Below are 23,674 nucleotides of genomic sequence, written 5' to 3' on the forward strand. Positions count from 1 at the left end.
GCATTCTAAACTGAATATCATGATTAGGTGTTTATTGGAGTCAGGTGTGTTAGCTCGGGCAAAACTGTGACACTGATCAGGCCCTCGAGGACTGGAATTGCCCACCCCTGCTTTACATGGACATTTGGAGAAGCTAGAGAAGGATTCCCTTCCCCTCATAGATTTCTCTCAAAAGCAGCAACACGGTATCCTCAGAATCCCTGAAACACACAAGAAAACATGAGATACTGCAGAAAGCTAAAGAAAACATGTAAGCTTGTTCAATACAGCATGAGTCAGAGTCAACACTAGCTCAGTTGTTATTACCAGTAGCAGAGATGGCTCTGGATGGCAAACAGATACTCATTGAAGCTCTCTAGGGGTTTCTCTTGAAGGACATAATCAAACCGACGTCCACCATTCAACATTCCAAAACTGATATTCTTCATCTCTGTAGGTGAGACGGTACCGTTTTGGGCCCTACTACCTGGAAAAGAGTATTGATGGAACATTTCGCTAACACAGTTCAAATGTTATTGTCTCCTTTTTGTCTTTAGGACAGCTGTTTTTAGTCAAGACTTTCGTGTTTTTAACGTAATATGTAATTGTTGTGCTGTATGTGTGTTTATAGTTTTGTTTAATATTGTGTTAGTGTATGTAAGTTGTTTTGTCTGAAACGTTGTTCCCCCTGCTGCTATTGGACCAGGTCCCTCTTGGAAAAGAGATGTTATCTCAATGAGAAAAACCTGTATTAATAAAAGGTCAAATTAAAAATAAAGGGACATTTGGTTGCAGGCAGTGGTAACATGATAATACTCATAGTACATACAAAAAACATGTCACACAATGGACAAATTAAACCGAAAAAAATAATGATATTACATTAAGTTGCTTTTAAAGGCCTACCTGTTTAGTAATGCTGTAATTACTAGAGTAACAACAGTGGAATTTGTTTTAGGGAATATGAAGAATAAAGTAATGCATGTATGGAAAACCATTGCACATGGTTCCTAATAAATGAGTGAATAAATTAATAAGCGAACTAAAGTAATAAATAAATGAGACCAATCTCTCACCTTCTGACTCCTGAGGTGGCAGTGCAGCTGTGGTTCCTACACTGGCCACTGGGGGCAGTGTGTTGACAGGTAGCGTGGTGAGGGTCTGCCAAGCACCACGCAGAGTACTGATGGAGAGCAGCAGATCTGAGCTGACTCGCTTCAAGCTGTCTTTCAGCTCTGGGGGACACAATGTCAACACAGGGTCACTGCATGGGAGCACAAGGTGAATGAAAGTTTCCACACGCTCATTGGATAGCAACGATGTAGGTCAGTGTTTTAAATGATCAGGCAGGTCAGAGTTTTAGTAATGCTCGCTTAGGGTCTTAACAAAAAGCTCATGACATATGGGGCTACCATATCTTGAAATGTTTCTGTAATGTTCAGATCAAAGCTTCACGCCTCAGGTCTCACCGAGATGCATCCTCTTCCTGCCCTTGTGATGTGGGATTAGCATTGGGGGCAGGTCCACCCCTGGAGTCACCACCATGGGCTCAATCCTGAAGGCCACCGGGTCAAACTGCAAGGAGGAAAAACACATTGTCAGGTCCTTATGAATATTCATGGATTTGATTGACTTTAGCTCCAATGAGCATTTTTACTAACATATGATCCATAAACATACTGGATGGAAGATGTTGTAGAAGCTCTTGCAGGTGGGGAGGCTGTATTTGGGGTCGATCCTCTTCAGGCCGCGCACCGTTAGGAACATCCCTATAGGAGAACCCAAGGCAAAGAAGGCCTGCGGCTGGAAGGCCAGCTGAGGGTACACAATGGACACCTGGGCAGGAAGGGCAGGGGTACATGATTAATACTAATTCAGCATGCTCCATGTATAAATTCTGATATATTTCTTCACTTTCTGGAACTAAGCATGGATATCAAAACTCACCAACATTTTAAAATTGTATTTAATTCATTTAGATTTTCAGTTGTAATAACTGCATCAAGACATTCTATTAAATATCTTCTCTTTAATCCATAATTTGGCTTAGAGTGATGTTTTTGTGTTGTTTGTTGTTTAAATCATCTGTTCACTGGGTTTTGTACACAAAATAATGTATACTTTTTAGCCAGTAATTCTGAAAGTTGTGCTCACGAGCCATAAGAGGTCCCCAAAAATGGTGTACTACTTCACATATGTGCAGATATGTGCACCATGGCATTGCTCTCTCTCGCTCCACTGTATGTGCATGTGTACATGTTACAGTATGCAGTCACTGTTGTTGTTTGTTTACCTGGCCAATGCCAATGTCAAAGTACTTGTAATCCACTGGGCTGGTGGAGGGGGCGTCTGAGAGGAGTGTTGGTTGTTCTTGGACCTGGGAATACACACCTGGGACGCCAGGAACTGGCTGGGACGTTCCTGTCCTGGATTCCTGCTTCTGGGCCGAAGGATGGATGTATAGATTAGATAGCTCCAATAACAATCTAAACAATATAACTTCATCAGGCTGCTGGTTCCAGCTTGCAGCCCATTTACAAACAGTTAGGATGGAATATCGTCAGGGTTAAGACTACAGACGGATAGGAAGTTACGCACAATAGATCCAATAGACTAGAATGTCAGATCAAAGAAGCTTGGGGAAAATTTCACATGATGGCTATGTTTGACAATGAATGGTACCATTTGGAAGTGGATAGGATTTCATACCTCTCTCCATCTCTTCAACAAGCACATGATCTTCTTGCGAGGCCCCAAGGGTATTCCCAAGTCCTTCAAGTCTGTCTCCGAACAGAGAGTCTAGTCAATAGACAGAGGACACACACAGTTAGAAAGTCACACACACACACACACACACACACACACACGCGCGCTTACCAGTGATTCTAAGTCCATTTGCTCCTTTGTAAGCATTTGGAAAAACTTGCCCAATCCAAAATTCCTAAGTGTTTCCTCAAAGCTCTCAAAGTTAATGGAGGTTGCTTCACTTGGGCTGCTGACGCTACTCTGAAGCAGAAGAAATATAGGATCAACATTGAGCTAATCAGAATAAATATGCTGGTGGTTGTGGCCATGGCCAAAATATAGCTGTACATTTTGTCAGTTGCTTACTACTTACTATCTTTTCATCTGTGTTATGTATTTCTTGATTTGTCAGAAGGTCAAAAAGGATCAGAGAACCTAGAAAAGTCATATTAATAAAGAATATGAATTACTATAATGGTTATTAATACTACACTCCTAGAAAAAAAAGGTACTATCTGGAATCAAAAAGGGTTCTTCAGCTCTCCCCATAGGAGAACCCTTTGAAGAACCCTTTTTGGTTCCAGGTAGAACCCTTTACACAGAGGGTTCTACACATATCCCAAAAGAGTTCTACCTGGTAACCAAAAAAGGGTTCCCCTATGGCAGGGGTGTCAAAGTCAAATGGACGGAGGGCCAAATAAAAAAATCAGCTACAAGACGAGGGCCGGACTGTTCGAATGTTCATTGAAAAATTTTTAAATGACGCATATAGTCTAGTGAACCTAATTGAACCTACTGAAAACCTAACAAATATATTACAATATGATCAGATAAATAAAGCAATATTTTCTTATGGCTCTGTCAGTAATCTTTAATTTTCAACAGACACAAAAGACAAATTTCCTTTATATAAATATCCCCATAACATGAACATTAAATGAAAGAAACCGGTATTCAAGGCACCATCAGTAGACTATATTTTCTATTTTAGCAAAAGTGGGCTAAATTTACTTCAAAGAAAAAACAATAATAGCAATTTTCTATCATCCACTCAACTGAAATATTTTTAAAATATAATTGGATTGAAATACAAAAAAATAAAGTGCAAAAATCTATTAATCAAAAACAACACTTTGTTTAAGGAGAAGTAACATGCAGTGAAAACAAATATTAAATTTTAACTTTTAAACTTGAACTGAGTAAAAACTCTAAATATGTGATTGCACAGTAATGTTCACTTGTTTGAGGTTGAGGGTGATACTTGGTGGTGTCCCATCTTTTCCACAAGTTCATCAATGTTCGGGGTAAGGCTCTGAGCTGAAGAAATCCTCAGAATTGAGTGGAGGTGTTCAGCAGTAAGTCGACTTCTGTGTGATGTTTTGTTCAGGTTCATCAAAGAAAACAGTTGTTCACACAGGTATGTGCTGCCAAACATAGACAACGTTTGAGCAGCCTGGATGCGCAGCTGGGGCATTGTGCCGGGGAGGAAACGGGCGAACTCCGCAGCACCCACTGCCGCATATTTTGCCCTCAGTGCATCATTGCATTGGAGGTCAATCAACTCCATTTGGAGGTTTGGTGGTGAGCTTTCCACGTCAACAGCAAATGGGTTACCGAGCAGTTCCAACCTGCTTTTTTGTGCTTCAAAGTCAGCAAATCGGCGTCGAAAGTCAGCGGCAAGCATACCTATTTTATCAGCCAACTGTGTGCTCGGGAACGCACTGGTAGAGAGCTTCTCTTTCATGGTCTGGCAGCTGGGAAAGTGGCTCAAATTTTCTTTCCGCATCTGCGTCTCCCACAGAGTCAGTTTGGTTTTAAATGCCTTCACTGTACTGTACATATCAGAGATGACACGATCCCGACCCTGCAGCTGCAAGTTTATTGCATTCAGATGACTCGTAATGTCACACAGAAAAGCCATTTCACACAGAAACATTTCGTCTCGGAGTTGTGTTGTGTCTTTCCCTTTGCTGTCCAAGAACAGACAAATCTCCTCACGAAGCTCGAAACATCTTTGAAGCACCTTTCCCTGGCTTAGCCATCGCACCTCTGTGTGATAAGGCAAATCACCATGCTCCGTTTCTAACTCCGTCAGAAATGCCTTGAACTGGCGGTGATTCAAACCTTTGGCTCTGATAAAGTTAACTGTGCGCGTGATGATGCTCATTACATGCTCCATTTTCAAGGCTTTACCGCACAACGCTTCCTGGTGTATGATACAATGATAAGCTGTCAGCTCACCTGTCGCGTTTTCCTCTTGCATCTTTTCCCGTATCTTCGCCACCAGTCCGCTCCTGTGTCCACACATCGCAGGTGCTCCGTCGGTTGTCAAACCCACGAGTTTTTCCCAAGGCAGCTCCATCTCATTTACACATCTTGACACCTCTTCATACAAATCATGCCCCGTAGTTGTGCCATGCATAGGACGTAAAGCCAAAAACTCCTCTGTCACGCTTAGGTTGGAGTCCACTCCGCGGATGAAAATTGACAACTGGGCAATGTCAGAAATGTCGGTGCTCTCATCCACAGCCAAGGAATATGCAATAAAATCTTTTCCCTTTTTCACAAGCTGCTCTTTTAGATTGATGGACAACTGGTCTACTCTCTCGGCAATGGTGTTTCTGCTCAGACTCACATTTAAAAAGAGTTGCCTTTTTTCTGGGCAAACTTCGTCACAAACTTTAATCATGCAGTTTTTGATGAAATCCCCCTCCGTAAATGGCCGGGCTGATTTAGCGATCTCTTCTGCCAAAATAAAACTGGCCTTGACAGCAGCCTGGCCTTGTGATTTGGCTTTTTCCTGTCGAGATTTGAGGCCTCGTTTTAATTCCTCTGCCTTTTGTAGCCTTTGTTCCATGTCCATATTCTTGTTTTTGTCCGCGTGTTTCGTTTCATAATGTCGTCTCAGATTATACTCTTTCAGTACCGCCACACTTTCTCCACACAGAAGACACACAGGTTTTCCAGCTACCTTCGTGAACATATACTCCGACTCCCACCTTGTTTGAAACCCCCGGTTCTCAGTATCCACCTTCCGTTTTGCCATTTTTGATGGGTATCTGAAAGTTAATTTTACTGTGATGCTGACGACTGCTGTGCCAATAAATATTGAAATGAAGCAGCCTACTGCTCGGTGCGTCACCTTTGCATTGTGGGAAATGTAGTATTGGTGCGTGTAAAAGATCTGCGGGCTGCCGGCTTGCTGCGGGCCGGTTCTAATAATAAATCAAGATCATCCCAGGGGCCGTAAAAAACCTTCTTGCGGGCCGGATGTGGCCCGCGGGCCTTGACTCTGACATATGTGCCCTATGGGGACAGCTGAAGAAACCTTTTGGAAACTTTTTTTCTAAGAGTGCAGTTTTTCCTAATAAAGTCAGAAGAAAAAGTTAGGAGAGGTCTATGAGGTACTGACCCAGACTGTGTCCAGTCAGTGACACTGCACCAGTGAATTGTGGGTGGCGCTGAAGGAATATTGAGTGGAGGCGGTTGATCTCTGAGGCCACGGTGTCTATGATGGTCTTGCAGTAGGTGGGGCTGTTGTAGAAGAACAGGTCCAGCACCGTGTCGTTGCTGAACTGACGCAGACGACTGATGCTGGGCAGTGTGATCCTCTGGATATCCCTGTTGGTAAGAGGAAGTTAAGAATGTTTGTATTAGTGTGTTTGTGTGCATGCCATTCTTTTGTGTGAAAAACCACAAAATCCAGTTAACAGATGATTTAAACAACAAACAACACAAAAACAGCACTCAAAGCCAAATGATGGAACAGTCCAAGGCCTTACTCATCCACCCCAGTGGCGTCCCCATGCAGCACCCGGTGCCAGTTGATTGGAATGAACTCCACGCGGCCCATGTGGGTGCCATCTTGGCTCTGCTTGAAGTGACTGCTCAGCAGGCTGAGTGAAGCATCGCGGAAATCATTCACTACAGGCGGTAGAGAGTGCTTTAGTATGTTTGTGATATGCTTTTGCATGTTGGTACAGTTAACTGGTAGGCCTTTTGTTTCAAGTAATATGGTCATCTTAACCTATCAAGTCTGCATTAATCAATGTATGGGAATGTCTGTGAGAAAAAAATGAATTGGGAAAAAGGGAAAAAGCAGAGTGCAGGTAAAGGTAAAGTTTTAGAGGTAGGGGTCAAAGGTTATACACACACCACATTGAACGACCCCACGCAGCTGGATGTCACAGGCCGGTCCAACGCCATGTACCATGAAGACAAGGTGGTCGACTTGGTAAGGCTCTCCTGAATGACCAACAACACAAATAGGGTCTACTGTGTAAGGAATTGTAATTTGGTGTCATGTAAATACCAACGTGCACATGGTCCAATGCATTGGATGCTCCACAACTTGAGTTCTCTGTAAACAATGCCATATCCATTGTTCAGGCCAAATCCCAGTACTGTTTGCACGAAACACAAATAGAAGTACAGTACAGGTGTGACAACCTCACACAGAGGTGTAGAAATCAAAGCCCATTGTGAAGATGTAGGCCTATACATTTGTGGGCTTACCTTCAGGTATCTCTATTGAAATACCCTCCAGCCCCCTTTTGACGGTCCTGGGTCGACTTTGCTCAGAGGCAGAGGGGAAGCTTATCCAGTACTTCGAGGGGATTGTCTGTTGCTGTGTCATAAGCTAATGGAGACAGAGCAAGGAATAGAAACTTTGTTGCATTTTATTTTAAAGTCCAATATTTGCATCTCTACAGACAAACCATGCAGGTACTAGTGACAGTAAGATATTGTCACTAAGATATACTGTGCTTCTGTACATGTCAGTTATGGATGGGAGAGGGGGTCATACCATACGGCTGTGCAACACCACCGTTTCTCCAGTGGGGAATTCTAACTTCCTCGTCCAGTCATTCAGCGTCACTGATATCATGTAAGCCTCCTGTGAATACAGTGATGCAAATGTAACGGACCCTTGTCTCCTGCACTCCAGGCATTATCCCCGGGAGGTAACACAAGTATTGGGTTATGTGGTTGACCAAGGTTCAAACCCGGTCAGTCATACTGTATATGTTATTGACAATATTACCAAGGTTTGATTGACAGATTAACAAGGTCATTACCAATCCGCAGTATACCCCTTTCAGACGGTAGAAAGAAGTAAATACGGGCCCCGCAAAACTATGGTACAAAGATAAACACCAAGGTATCAAGGTAGATATTGTATCAATTTGTAATGATTGGCATGTGTGTGTCCGATATGGCACCTATATAGTGCACTTCTATTGACCAGGCCCTGTATACTATATAGGGAACACGTTGTCGTTTCAGACTGTGTCCTACCTCCAGAATGAGACTGGTGTGCTCTGGGTAAGGGGTGTAGGAGATATCCTTGTCTCCTTTGTGGAACCAGGAGCAGCGCCTGACCTCCGAGGGGGGCTGCTCCCAGTACACTGCGTAACGCCGCCTCTCCTTCAGCCTCACATCGAAACGCCTACCCTCTGTGGCTACCACAATCTCCTCCACCCCATGGGTCTCCCCTGTTAGGAGCAAACCCACAATTATGATATGGTTATAGTCATCTTTATCATTGCTATTATCATCAGGGATCACTCATTACATCCCATGTCTGATTGAACAGCACAGCCCAAATGAACAAAACCATAACACTCCACATTACAGCAAAAGTTGTAATTACATAGTATGGTAACAAGTTATAATTAATCACAATGAAAACATTACTTGCCTAGATAGTCCTTAATTTCAGTGTAATTATATTCTTGTTTCGGGGTAATACATCCCACATAATATGGTGCTATAATACAAAGGGGCAACAATACAAGAGCTATTTGTATTATTTGTAAAAGTATGATGAATTGTCTCATGCCATATTTGTGTGCCTCTTCCAGTCTTGGTGAGTCCTCCCTGCTGAAAGGAAACCAGGAGTCTTTACAGTCCACCTGCTGCTCGCAGTGGAACCAATGGTGCTCCACCGGCTCATATCCACCTTCTATCATACCGTTCATGGCAGCTAGATCAGAGAAGCTAGGAAAGAGTGGAAGTGAATAGAACAGAACATCATTCTTAGATTTTCTCTATAGGGAACATTCATATGTGTCGTCTGCTTTTAAATAAAATAAATATAGAAAGAGATAAAGAGAGAAGCTCACCTACTGTCTGGCTACTGTATGAGGATGGAGTGGTAATTTGAGAGGCTCAGGTTGACCACCCAGGCAGCTTTAACGGACCACCTGGGAGGCACAAACAGCATTTCAAATTTTTACATATTCATCTGATGCTAAGTTTCAGGGAAGATATCATTGTTTTAGATGCTAGCTAAGAGCTGGCAATTGGATATTTTGTATCCTTGAAATACAAGAAACATAGCAAGCACATGTTTCTGTCCTATCCGTGGATAGACGGTGCTGAGTAAAAACATACCATCTCTTAACATACTGGGAATGTTTGCTAGGAGAGAATATCGTGAATTCCTCTCATACTATTGAAACTCACATTCTTTAAAAGTAGAGAGCAGGCATCAGAAATAGCTACATACCTTCAATGTACAGCTAATGTTATAGTATGGGACTCCATCAAATATGGAGGTTCCTCCTGAGTGGATCTCTCTGTTGAAAGTTGCAAATAGACGTCCTTGGAATATATCCAAATCCAGAAGCATTTAGATATTGTTGAAGGCAACAACAAAAACAGCACGGTTTGTTAAGTTTTCCAACAAGGGGGAATTTCCTCTGATTGACTTCACAGTTTGCAAGCTTGTCTCAACACTCATGTGTTCTGAATGACTTCACTGGTTTAGTGACTCAGAGTGGGATCAAAGGTCAATTCCAATCACGATGAAGAGGTGTGGGGAAATAGCAACACAACAGTAGGCCTGTAGGCTATAATCACAGAAGAGAGAAAGTACCCAAATCTCTCTAACAATTGTGTTTTAACTCATTAATAATAATTAGCTAATTTGGTTCCAAGCTTAGAGTGGAGAATGGAAACACATGCAAAGTTTTACATGACTATCGCTTTATCACATAAAGATAAGCAATAATGTCCGTCTTTGACACTTTAACTTCAGTCAGTCCACATCTACACGGTAGTAAAATCTAAATCAGATGTACAACACACATGTTGTATGTATGGAGTAAAGTGTAAAAGGTGTTTGCCAACTGAATGGTCCTGATAACTTAAGACAAGGGGTCAGTGGGTTCTGCTTTCCCTTAATCATCTCTTACATAGGACAATGTTCCACCTGTGTGGCATACTGTGCATAGACATGGAATCACCAGATCAGAAACATTGATATTATTTAGGATGACAGCCTAGAAATGCAACCCTGTCTTTACCTCTTGCAATAGACTGCACAGATTAAGTTAGGAGAGTGGGCTACTTGTTGTTGATGGTTAGGGGTGAGACCATAAAGTCTTTGTTGACTTGCAGTCTCTCCCCTCCTATAGACAACTTAAGGCAATAAACAATTTCACAAATTATTGACATTTTTAAGAACTAAGATAAGTTTGCTTTTACATGAAAAGCTCATATCTACTTACTGATAGCCCATGGACATGTCTAAGGGAATGTGTATGTTTGTGCTTTTCTTTTAACATCCTGAAAAGCCGACACGGAGTTGTCTGGTCTCTTCAACCAACGGCGCATCAATAACATTGTACGGATTGTAATTCCTAATTAATACATAAGAAACGAAATATCATACTGTAATGAAACAGCAGGGAGCAGGTCTCGAACCCTCGGCCCGAGTTCCGGCGCGCTATCCACTGTGCCGCAAAAGCATGCTCGTGCGGCAGAGTCGATTTCCGCGCTTATAAACCCAGGGTCGTTACACTACTCCCTCCTTTCAAAGAGCGCGTCTTGAGTGTTTTACAGGAACGCGCTCACCGGCTAAGCACACGCACTGTCGTGGATGCAAGTCTACCCTTGATCATGACTCTCAGTTCCATTACACATAAGAGTAATTGGAAGAAGACGTAGCTTTTGAGATAGGGGTATCTGTTGCTGACAATTGATTTATGCCATAGAATGAGTTGGTGTTTCTGTACTGTGAGGTACCATGGACGAGATAAGAGCCTTGACTTAGGGTCCAAACTCTGTACAATAAGAACAGTCTTCATAGCAAATGCTGTCTGGCTGGGGGATACTAATTTCTCACATATCAAGTCTCCCCTGTGACCCATTCCACACATCTGTTTGTCATGTAGACTAAGGGGGTGTGTCTTTGCCATATAAAATATCTTTGTATTCTTTGTGTCTGGGCCCTCAACCCAACAGTCAAGAGTGTTGTGTCAACCAGGCATCGTTATTGCAGAGCACTCACATCATTCATTTGTGTGTTTTGCGTGAACTGCTTTCCTTATTAATAAGGTTTGCATAAAGTAATATCCTGATTGGTGATTGACCTTGTCTCTACTCATTATTGATTCGAATTTCCACGATTTGTTGGAACAAAAATCTAAAATTTGGACTCATCAGACCAAAAGACAGATTTCCACCGGTCTAATGTCCATTGCTCGTGTTTCTTGTCCCAAGCAAGTCTCTTCTTCTTATTGGTGTTCTTCGGTAGTTGTTTCTTTGCAACAATTTTACCATGAATGCCTGATTCACACAGTCTGCTCTGAAAAGTTGATGTTGAGATGTCTGTTACTTGAAATCTGTGAAGCATTTATTTGGGCTGCACTTAATTGTCGATTTCTGGGGCTGGTAACTCTAATGAACTTATCCTTTGCAGCAGAGGTAATTCTGGGTCTTCCTTTCCTGTGCTGGTCCTCATGAGAACCAGTTTCATCATTGCGCTTGATGGTTTTTGCGACTGCACTTGAAGAAACGTTCAAATTTCAAAAACAATTCCGGATTGACTGACCTTCATGTCTTAAAGTAATAGAGGACTAACATTTCTCTTTGCTTATTCTTTCCATAATATCTTTTGGTCTTTTACCAAATCTTCTGTATACCCCCCCCCCCCCCCCCTACCTGGTCACAACAAGCAACACCCACCCATAGCACGCACTCCAGCAGGTATATTGCACTGGTCATCCCCAAAGCCAACACTTCCTTTGGCCGCCTTTCCTTCCAGTTATCTGCTGCCAATGACAGGAACGAATTGCAAAAATCCGTCCCCTCGCCCATACCCGGGCTCGAACCAGGGACCCTCTGCACACATAAACAACTGACACCCATGAAGCATCGTTACCCATAGCTCATTGGTACCACGTTCATCTGTACAAACAATAGTACACAAGTATAAACACCATGGGACCACGCAGCCGTCATACCGCTCAGGAAGGAGACGCGTTCTGTCTCCTAGAGATGAACGTACTTTGGTGCGAAAAGTACAAATCAATTCCAGAACAACAGCAAAGGACCTTGTGAAGATGTTGGAGGAAACAGGTACAAAAGTATCTATATCCACATTAAAACAAGTCCTATATAGACATAACCTGAAAGGCAGCTCAGCAAGGAAGAAGCCAATGCTCCAAAACCTCCATAAAATAGCCAGACTACGTTTTGGAACTGCACATGGGGACAAAGATCGTACTTTTTGGAGAAATGTTATCTGGTCTGATGAAACAAAAATAGAACTGTTTGGCCATAATGACAATCGTTACGTTTGGAGGAAAAAGGTGGAGGCTTGCAAGCCGAGGAACACCATCCCAACTGTGAAGCACGGGGGTGGCAGCATCATGTTGTGGGGGTGCTTTGCTGCAGGAGGGGCTGGTGCACTTCACAAAATAGATGGCATCATGAGGCAGGAAAAATGATGTGGATATATTGAAGCAACATCTCAAGACATCAGTCAGGAAGTTAAAGCTTGGTAGCAAATGGGTCTTTCAAATGGACAATGACCCCAAGCATACTTCCAAAGTTGTGTCAAAATGGCTTAAGGACAAAAAAGTCAAGGTATTGGAGTGGCCATCACAAAGCCCTGACCTCAATCCCATAGAAAATGTGTGTGCAGAACTGAAAAAGCGTGTGCGAGCAAGGAGGCCTACAAACCTGACTCAGTTACACCAGCTCTGTCAGGAGAAATGGGCCAAAATTCACCCAACTTATTGTGGGAAGGTTGTGGAAGGCTACCCACAACGTATGACCCAAGTTAAACAATTTAAAGGCAATGCTACCAAATATGAATTTAGTGTATGTAAACTTCTGACCCCCTGGGAATGTGATGAAAGAAATAAAAGCTGAAATAAATAATTCTCTCTACTATTATTCTGACATTACACATTCTTAAAATAAAGTGGTGATCCTAACTGACCTAAGACAGGGAATTTTTACTTGGATTAAATGTCAGGAATTGTGAAAAGTTTAAATGTATTTGGCTAAGGTGTATGTAAACTTCCCGACTTCAACTGTAGATATATTTATACATAAATATATGGCTGCGGATATGTATTACTCTATATTTTGTTTTGTATTATGTTAGCTATAACAGGAAACGTTATACAATGTTGTATGTTATGAAATACTTTTATATCTACAGTGCTACCTTTTTACTTGTATGCACTTGGAATTTTTATTTAGGAGCACCAGTGCACCTAGAAAAATTAAGGATTTAAACTTGTATCTCTATTTTTCATTGTGCTCCTAAATTTCTTTGTGAGTGCCTACATTTTTTATTGTAGATGCTGCTTGTTTAATTTTTTTTAAAGATTTTTTTTTAAATTAAAAAGTCAACGTAGAGCCCTGTTTTGGTTGTCTACTTCTTATTGGTTATGCATGTTTAATTTATTTTGATGTTTTATTCCAATATATTCATTAGTATATTTGGATACATTTGCATTTACAATGCCAATCTGTCAATATTGGACTAATAATTTACATGTTTTTGTTAGGGATCCTATGTATTGTCCAAATGGCCCAACTGTGCCACTCTCCCATCCACGGCATGCATTCGCTATCTATCAGATGTCTCTAACTACACTGCCCTACAATCACACGCTCCCAGGCCCATTTTATACGGATGTACCTCAAACTACCAGTGGCGCCATGGCTGCGTTCCAGTTCGCATTCTTCATGAGTCCTGCGCAAGGTTCAAGGAAGTTAAGGCCTCTCCAGCTGAAACTTCCCCGTCCCCAGCAGAGAATAGAGTCCCAGTCCCCACTGCCGGTATGTCACCTATGGGCAATTGCGCCGGTATGGCCCGAAATATATATTTTTTGTATTGCAGATTTGTTCTGGCAATTCTCACATAGAAACGTAATTGGGAGGAAGGGTGTTTAACATTCTTTTTACATTTGTATCGTGATGAAAGTGTCCCTTTCAGGCCCTTTTTAGACCTATACATGCCTCTTGTAAGACCCTATGACCCGTGAAACATACATGGTATAGACTCCATCTGGGTGTCGTGAAACTCCTTAGTAGTGTGCTTTAAAATATGTAGTATGTCTATATTCTGGAAAAAATATAATAATTCACATTAATTTATTCCTAATCTCATAAGTACCCTTTTTAATTTAGCAAAAATAAATACAATTCTTTGGGACTATATACTCTTCATCCAGCACATCAACATTTCAGAGTGGGTTTGATTTGATTTGATTTGGATCTCGTTTAGTCCCCATTTGGATGAATCTTCCAAAAGTCCTTAAACATTAAAATACAATTTATAATACGAACACATTTTCACATATAACAAACACACTATTACAAACATACATAATATACTAACACAATGACCCAATAAATACTCAATCTAAATAATATTGATTCTTCATCTACTATAGTCCCACAACATTTCTATGTATTATAATTAAATTGTTTTAAAATCATGTTGTAACGGCCGTTGTTGGTGGAAGAAGGTGAGGACCAAAGCGCAGCAACGTATATGTTCATGATGTTAATATTTCATGAATCAAACGGAACACTGAAATACAAAACAACAAAGTGAAAGAACGAAACAACAACGAAACAGTCCTGTCTGGTGAAGGTACGGACTCCGGCCTGCAAAACCTGAACCTATAGGGGTGGGTCTGGGTGGGTGTCTGGGGTGCGGTCTGGGTCTTTGCCTCTTTACCCGCCTCCGTGTCTGTCGCCGCCGACCGCGGTAGCAACGGGCGGCTCTGGCAGCACCGGAGTGACGGGAGATTCCGGCAGCTCTGGAGTGAGACCCCACTCCAGCTCTGGAGTGACGGGAGTCTTTGCCCGCCTCAGCTTGGAGTGACCCGCCTCCGTGCAGCCTGAAGGGCGATTCCGGCAGCACCGGAGTAATGGACGGCTCTGGCAGGCGACCCTCGCCGCCGACCTCAGGACAGACGGGCGACTGGCAGCTCAGGACAGATGGGCGACTCGGGTCAGGACCAACTCTGGCATGGACACGGGAGATTGGCAGCACTGGACAGCACCGGAGTGACGGGAGATTCTGGCAGCGCTGGACAGGCGGGAGACTCTGGCAGCTCAGGACAGGCGGGAGACTCTGGCAGCTCAGGACAGACGGGAGACTCTGGCAGCACTGGACAGGCGGGAGACTCTGGCAGCGCTGGACAGGCGGGAGCACCTGTAGGGAGGAGACAGCCTGGTGTGGGGGCCTGCCACTGGAGGCATGATGTGTTGAGGAGGCACCGGATAGACCAGACCGTGGAGGCGCACTGGAGGTCTCGAGCACCGAGCCTGCTCAACCCTACCTGGCTGGATGTTCCCCGTAGCCAGGCCAGTGCGGCGAGGTGGAATAGACTGCACTGGACGCACTGGGCTGTGCTGGCGAACCGGGGACACCATGCGTAGGGCTGGTGCCATGTACCCCGGCCCGAGGAGACGCACTGGAGACCAGATGCGCTGAGCCGGCTTCATGGCACCTGGCTCGATGCCGACTCTAGCCCGGCCGATACGAGGCGCTGCTATGTAACGCATCGGGCTATGCCTGCGCACCGGGGACACCGTGCGCCTCTCGGCAAAACACGGTGCCTGCCCGGTCCACCTCTCTCCACGGTAAGCACAGGGAGTTGGCTCAGGTCTCCTACCTGACTTAGCCACACTCCCCGTGTGTCCCCCCAAAAAAATGTTTGGGGCTGCCTCTTGTCCCAGCCGCGTTGCCGTGCTAGCTCCTCATAGTGCCGCCTCTCGGCTTTCGCTGCCTCCAGCTTTGCCTTGGGGCGGCGATATTCTCCCGGCTGTACCCAGGGTCCCTTGCCATCCAAGATCTCCTCCCACGTCCAGGAGTCTTGAACCCACTGCTCCTGGGTACCACGCTGCTTGGTCCGGTTGTGGTGGGTGATTCTGTAACGGTCGTTGTTGGTGGAAGAAGAGGAGGACCAATGCGCAGCATGGTAAGTGTTCATGATGTAAATATTTAATGAATCAAACTGAACACTGAAATACAAAACAACAAAGTGAAAGAACGAAACAACAACGAAACAGTCCTGTCTGGTGAAGACACACAACAGAAAATAATCACCCATAACTCAAGGGTGAAAACAGGCTGCCTAAGTATGGTTCTCAATCAGGTACAACGATTGACAGCTGCCTCTGATTGAGAACCATACCAGGCCAAACACAGAAATACCAAATCATAGAATAATGAACATAGACAACCCACACAACTCACGACCAATTAAATATGTATTTCAGTGGAACTGCAATCTGGGGAGCAGCACAGCGAAGCAAAAAAATTGTCCATAAGACCATAACCTGTAGATGTACCATCAGGTAATGACTTCAATAGGTTTAACACCTCCTCCACTGACACCGTTTGTAGACTAAAAGAGCAGATCTTGATGATCCAATGGATGTAATGTATGAAGACTTACAGAAAACGTTTGACCTCTGTCATTGCCAACAAAGGGTATATAACAAAGTATTGAGAAACTTTTGTTATTGACCAAACACTTATTTTCCACCATAATTTGCAAATAAATTTATTTAAAATCCTACAATGTGATTTTCTGTATTTTTTTTCTCATTTTGTCTGTCATAGTTGAAGTGTACCTAAGATGAAAATTAGAGGCCTCTCTCATCTTTTTAAGTGGGAGAACTTGCACAATTGGTGGCTGACTAAATACTTTTTTGCCCCACTGTATGTGACCTCCATTGATTGATCAACCTTGTAAATTGAGTGACTGTTAAGATTAGTGACAAACACCTGGCTATTTGTCAGTACATGGCTTTGTTTTTACAGTGCAAATCAGAGCCATTTATGTAACTGTATTTTTTTGTGAATCTTATGAAACTGTATAACTAGGCCATGTGTCACTGCCGGATCACACAAGGGTGTTAGGCGTCGTTGTTCTTTTTCTGCCGGCCAGCCGGAACATGTTGGCAGAGTACGGTTCTGTAATATCTCTCTAGATGATTGCCACAGAAGGCGTGGCAGCCATGAGTGTGTCAGAGCTGCAGGTGGCGTGTCGTAGCCGGGGAATGAAGTCACTGGGGCTGACGACCGAGCAACTCATGCAGCAACTGCAACAGGTATGTCGTCCTCCTCTAACTCTCCAACCTAAACTGCCCCTCACCCACACATAACTGCCTGTATGTGAAAGGAATGCTGCTGGGTTAACCTGTCTCAAGTTTCATTCCAAGTTAAAGACTCCCTCCAGCTATTTAAACATAAAAATCCTGTTGAAAAACAATTTCCCAAGTATAAATACAGTAATGTACATTAAGGGTATACAAATAGGTTTTCAGCTATATATATATATATATATATATATATATATATATATATATATATATGTGTGTGTGTGTGTGTGTGTGTGTGTGTGTATATATGCATGTGTATATGTATATAGCCCTTGCTATGTGTATATATGTATATGTGTATATATATATATGTATTTACAGTGCCTTGCGAAAGTATTCGGCCCCCTTGAACTTTGCGACCTTTTGCCACAAATCCGGCTTTAAACTTCTTCACAACAGTATCTCGGACCTGCCTGGTGTGTTCCTTGTTCTTCATGATGCTCTCTGCGCTTTTAACGGACCTCTGAGACTATCACAGTGCAGGTGCATTTATACGGAGACTTGATTACACACAGGTGGATTGTATTTATCATCATTAGTCATTTAGGTCAACATTGGATCATTCAGAGATCCTCACTGAACTTCTGGAGAGAGTTTGCTGCACTGAAAGTAAAGGGGCTGAATAATTTTGCATGCCCAATTTTTCAGTTTTTGATTTGTTAAAAAAGTTTGAAATATCCAATAAATGTCGTTCCACTTCATGATTGTGTCCCACTTGTTGTTGATTCTTCACAAAAAAATACAGTTTTATATCTTTATGTTTGAAGCCTGAAATGTGGCAAAAGGTCGCAAAGTTCAAGGGGGCCGAATACTTTCGCAAGGCACTGTATGTAGAACAAGTCTTTGATACACTGCCGATTTTGCAGGTTATCCTACTTACAAAGCATGTAGAGGTCTGTAATTTTTATCATAGGTACACTTCAACTGTAAGAGACGGAATCTAAAACAAAAATCCAGAAAATCACATTGTATGATTTTTAAGTAATTAATTTGCATTTTATTGCATGACATAATTATTTAATCACCTACCAACCAGCAAGAATTCCGTCTCTCACAGACCTGTTAGTTTTTCTTTAAGAAGCCCTCCTGTTCTCCACTCATTACCTATATTAACTGCACCTGTTTGAACTCATTACCTGTATAAAAGACACCTGTCCACACACTCAATCAAACAGACTCCAACCTCTCCACAATAGCCAAGACCAGAGAGCTGTGTAATGACATCAGGGATACAATTGTACACCTGCACAAGGCTGGGATGGGCTACAGGACAATAGGCAAGCAGCTTGGTGAGAAGGCAACAACTGTTGGCGCAATTATTAGAAAATGGAAGAAGTTCAAGATGACGGTCAATCACCCTCGGTCTGGGGCTGCATGCAAGATCTCACCTCGTGGGGCAGCAATGATCATGAGAAAGGTGAGGGATCAGCACCAGAACTACACGGCAGGACCTGGTCAATTACCTGAAGAGAGCTGGGACCACATACTCAAAGAAAACCATTTGTAACACACTACGCCGTCATGGATTAAAGTCCTGCAGCACACGCAAGGTCCCCCTGCTCAAGCCAGCGCATGTCCAGGTCCGTCTGAAGTTTGCTAATGACCATCTGGATGATCCAGAGGAGGAATGAGAGAAGGGCATGTGGTCTAATGAGACAAAAATAGAGCTTTTTGGTCTAAACTCCACTTGCTGTGTTTGGAGGAAGAAGAAGGATGAGTACAACCCCAAGAACACCATCCCAACCGTGAAGCATGGAGGTGGAAACATCATTCTTTGGGGATGCTTTTCTGCAGAGGGGACAGGATGACTGCACTGTATTGAGGGGAGAATGGATGGGGCTATGTAATCACGAGATCTTGGCCAACAACCTCCTTCCCTCAGTAAGAGCATTGAAGATGGGTCGTGGTTGGGTCTTCCAGCATGACAACGACCCGAAACACACAGCCAGGGCAACTAAGGAGTGGCTCCGTAAGAAGCATCTCAAGGTCCTGGAGTGGCCTAGCCAGTCTCCAGACCTGAACCCAATAGAAAATCTTTGGAGGGAGCTGAAAGTCCGTATTGCCCAGCGACAGCCCTGAAACCTGAAGGATCTGGAGAAGGTCTGTATGGAGGAGTGGGCCAAAATCAATGCTGCAGTGTGTGCAAACCTGGTCAAGAACTACAGGAAACGTATGATCTCTGTAATTGCAAACAAAGGTTTCTGTACCAAATATTAGGTTCTGCTTTTCTGATGTATCATATATAATGCAATAAAATGCTAATTCATTACTTAAAAATTATACAATGTGATTTTCTGTATTTTTGTTATAGATTCTGTCTGTCACAGTATAAGTGTAATTATGATAAAAAGTTCAGACCTCTACATGCTTTGTAAGTAGGAAAACCTGCAAAATCGGCAGTGTATCCCCACTGTATATCTATATACACTGAACATGTGTTTGTGTGTGTAATTCTATTTTACACAACTGCAAACTTCAAGGAGTTGGCCATTCAAGGAGTTTGCAGGGGTTGGTCTGATGGGTTATTCATTGTCATCTTCAATGACATAGATGACAACAACCACATAAAACAGACAATGCATGCCTGAACCAGGGACAACCATGCTCTAGCAATTGAAGTAACTTCTGTCTCTCTTCTGTCAGTGGTTGGCTCTTCACCTGAAGGAGAATGTTCCTCCATCTCTCCTGCTGCTGTCCCATGCCATGTACCAGACCGACCTCACACCCAAGTCCCCTGTCATCCTCCCCATCGTCAAACTGGAGGTAAGGGTCTGAAGTTGGCAACTATAGCAAGGGTTATGATCAATACAACCGCTTAGGTCAGGGCCAAAAAAGAAAGGGTGATGGCATCATCCATAAAAGACCGCAGCAACAACTTATTTTGAATTCATATTGGTCTTGTGTTAAAAAAGCTGACACAAGTCGTATGTTGCGGGTGCCTCAATATAAACGTAGTTTTCACTTACAGAAAGCATCTTCTGTGAATGTTTTCTTGACCACTCCTTTTCTCTGACAAACTGGGATTGACTGTAGTGTACTAAGAGGAGGAAATAGTACTGGAAAGTTTTATAATGGTTATTTTAGGCACACTGTTCCCTGAAACATGTGACTCCTTAAAGAGAATGTTTCACCTGAGGAGAAAGGGCAAGTCATGTTGCTGACAAGGCAAAACTAGAGAATTTTTTTTTCTTTCTGTAAATGCTCTCAACAACCTTCCTAGATAAGAATGCCTCAGAGTGGACCGTTGCTAAGTAATCTGCCACAATAAGACCAATGGCAAAGTGTTGAGCTATAGTTATGTAATGGCTACATTACCAGGCACAACTGTATTGTGGCATCATCCACTCCTTCTGCTAACACTAAAATGACCCAATGCCCTAATCAACCAGTAGACCGAGCAACTGAAGGCTAAATTCAACATTGAATTGACCCCCTCTTTTCTTGTTCTTCAATGCAGCAAGTCACCGCCCCCTCTCCCGCAGAGATCGAGGCCCCTGTCAAAGACAAGCCCATGCCTGCATCACTAGAAGTCCTGGTGGACTCTGCCCCCATTATCATGGACAGGAAGGTACATGCTGGACACACTTCTAAATTGCACGGTCAACGGGGTCCACTTCCATTCAGTCCATTTCTGTCTTTATTGATGGGGATTGATTGTTTCTGTTGATGTGGATGCTTCTTCTCTAAGAAAAACACCAGGAGAACTTCCTAGCAGTGTTTGTTGCGCGGCAGTAACGTTTTCTGATTCCCAAATTAGGAAATGAAATCCCAAATCAAAAAGTGCAAGCATACAGACACACTGACACCCCCCACATTTCCTTATTCTTAGAATCCCTTTTTCCAGGTGGAGAGAGTTTTGGATAAAGCCAGGATTGTGGAATCGAAGATGGCGTCACCAGAAGCTCAATTAATACATGTAAGTTTGAGTGGGGGATGTTTCATTCCATGGTTTTGTGTACAAAGTTTTTGAAAAGAAAGTGATACAGGAGCAGAAGGTAGGCAAGACAAGGGACATTCAGTGGGCTTTATAATGGCCCTTTGGTTAGAGTCCACCCTTATCTGTTGTATTTCACAAAGCTGCATAAATATGTTAGCTACTCTTTTTGGAAGTAATGATTTGTTATATACCATTACATTTCAAGTTTAGATTTTCTGCTGTTCTCACTGATCATTTTCATTAACATCTATTAATATCTAGTCAACCTAATGGTTCTTGAATAGAACATACTTACCTTTAGCTCTTTGCGATTTTGCTCATATTATCTATCCTCCATTTTCAGGCAAAAGGTGCCGAGTTGGCTGCCAAGGCCTACTCTACTGGGTCCCACACTCACTAGCTGCATACTGCTGAAGGAAGCTGCAATCCCAACCCCCATTTCCCCTTTCACTTCTGGTTTAGGGAAGCAATCGTGGCACACTTTTTAGTCAAGTAAATCTTCATCTGGCGGGATATTGCTCATGTGTTTACAGTTGTAAGATCTGTATCATATATCAGTATTTTTTTTAACTCTGGAACAGAACACAATGTTCTGTGATTTGAACTACGGTAAACATTGCACTGTAACGGCAGCACATCTTTTGTATAATATCATGTTTAATAGAATCACCAGTCTCATCATTTATGCTAGCTAAATGGTATCCTGTACATTTGTTGAATGTATGATATGGAAATACGTGCTTCTGCTTTGTGCAGTCCACTGGGCTATACTCTAAGCTTAGTCTAAGGGGCGTCAGTCTTACTACAGTTTTATGAAGACAAAATTATGGGATGTTCCTGTTATTGGTTGGCGAACACATTGTTAATGGGAAGCTTGATGTTATTAGAGTTTTCCCTCATACAGGGGAATATAATGTTCACTCCTCTGGGACATTTTTAGTTAGCCTGCTAGCTGCTACTACGTTGCCAGGTTACTATGTACGCCAGGTCTGCGTATTGGCTAAACCTGCAGTCTGAATCAAAATGGGTTTTATATTTTGGGTTTGCTTTATTTAAAGGGGTAACATGATATGCTGTGTACCATGTAGATAAATACCTTAAAAAATATAGTTTTTAAAATCATAATATAAAAAACATTTATTTAAAAAAAATTATATAGAAAAATATGTGAAGAATATCAATAAGTCACTATAAAAACAACCCATTTATTTTTATGAACCTTTCTGCAATTCAATTCCAAGCTTGTAAATTGCCTAAAACATGTGGGGCTCAAAAGTTTAGTTGATAAATTGGCAATGCTTTTAATTTGGGGAGAACCACTTGTCCAATTGCCCTTTAGGTGGAGATGTGTATAATTTATTTGAAGTTAGTCAGAAGTAAAATGTCATTTTTTCTCACCTATTATTACAACTATGGAAAGCCACCAACTCAATGTCTGCTTCCCCAAGGGCTCAAAAACAGACCTTTTGTCAAACAGTTTTTATATATTCTTTCTTTTTGGTGTTTAGTTTTTAAATGTAATTTTCAGCCAGAGGCAAAAGGTGCTTGTTCCATTTAACTCAATACCTCGGGATCTCAAGTACAGACTTCCAGAAAGTTTTAACTTGTGATTTTCTACCTCAAGTGAATTACAGTCAGAAATGGTACAGTCAGAAATGGTACAATCTTCAGTTTTCTGATCGATAAGAAGCTTACATGCCTCCAGTAAAATGGAAGATGTTTAATTGCAATATTAAAAGTACCATTTCAGTCAACAAACCTATGTCCTACTTTATTGTCTTAAAGGAAGCATCTTGATGCTGTTACTCAACTGATCCAAATAGCAATCTCAGACATTAACATAATGACATCTTCTCAAAAATAGATTTGCACTGATTGGCTTTGTAAATTGTGGATCTTTGTCTGGAGAACACATTTCTTAGATGGTGGTCTTAGAAAAATGATCCCTTTTTTTGGTCATTGACATATAGTGTAGTAATACATATCCACAGCCATATATTTATGTATAAATATATCTACAGTTCAAGTGGGAAGTTTACATACACCTTAGCCAAATACACTGCTCAAAAAAATAAAGGGAACACTAAAATAACACATCCTAGATCTGAATGAATGAAATATTCTTATTAAATACTTTTTTCTTTACATAGTTGAATGTGCTGACAACAAAATCACACAACAATTATCAATGGAAATCAAATGTATCAACCCATGGAGGTCTGGATTTGGAGTCACACTCAAAATTAAAGTGGAAAACCACACTACAGGCTGATCCAACTTTGATGTAATGTCCTTAAAACAAGTCAAAATGAGGCTCAGTAGTGTGTGCGGCCTCCACGTGCCTGTATGACCTCCCTACAACGCCTGGGCATGCTCCTGATGAGGTGGTGGATGGTCTCCTGAGGGATCTCCTCCCAGACCTGGACAAAAGCATCCACCAACTTCTGGACAGTCTGTGGTGCAACGTGGCGTTGGTGGATGGAGCGAGACATGATGTCCCAGATGTGCTCAATTGGATTCAGGTCTGGGGAACGGGCGGGCCAGTCCATAGCATCAATGCCTTCCTCTTGCAGGAACTGCTGA

The 23,674-nt window shown here is 42.4% G+C and overlaps 1 protein-coding gene across 1 annotated transcript; it reads right to left on the bottom strand.

Annotated features, from left to right (window-relative positions):
- Positions 1–83: 83 nt before the first annotated feature.
- On the bottom strand, positions 84–15,435 carry LOC139369442 (triacylglycerol hydrolase DDHD2-like). The gene is made up of 19 exons (XM_071108707.1): positions 15,153–15,435; positions 14,717–14,879; positions 8,865–8,930; positions 8,567–8,724; positions 8,023–8,219; positions 7,532–7,621; positions 7,240–7,363; positions 6,880–6,969; positions 6,507–6,648; positions 6,137–6,345; positions 3,098–3,159; positions 2,857–3,018; positions 2,689–2,778; positions 2,273–2,419; positions 1,660–1,815; positions 1,449–1,554; positions 1,064–1,214; positions 307–459; positions 84–200 (listed from the first exon to the last, which is right to left on the bottom strand). Exons 1-19 carry the CDS (start codon positions 15,433–15,435, stop codon positions 134–136), a joined length of 2,616 nt encoding a protein of 871 aa, XP_070964808.1. The 3' UTR covers positions 84–133.
- Between the last annotated feature and the right edge of the window lie 8,239 nt (positions 15,436–23,674).

Source organism: Oncorhynchus clarkii, chromosome 17, assembly GCF_045791955.1.
Source record: "Oncorhynchus clarkii lewisi isolate Uvic-CL-2024 chromosome 17, UVic_Ocla_1.0, whole genome shotgun sequence".
In the NCBI taxonomy this organism is placed as follows: Eukaryota; Metazoa; Chordata; class Actinopteri; order Salmoniformes; family Salmonidae; genus Oncorhynchus; species Oncorhynchus clarkii.

Excerpts from the sequence above, each read along its gene's own strand:
- LOC139369442 (XM_071108707.1), bottom strand. The coding sequence starts at position 15,435 with ATGGCACCAGCCCTACGCATGGTGTCCCCGGTTCGCCAGCACAGCCCA. Across the intron at positions 8,220-8,566 it reads GGAAGAGGCACACAAATATG|GGGAGACCCATGGGGTGGAG; the intron begins GCATGAGACAAT and ends TGCTCCTAACAG. Across the intron at positions 2,420-2,688 it reads TGTTGAAGAGATGGAGAGAG|AAGCAGGAATCCAGGACAGG; the intron begins GTATGAAATCCT and ends CCTTCGGCCCAG.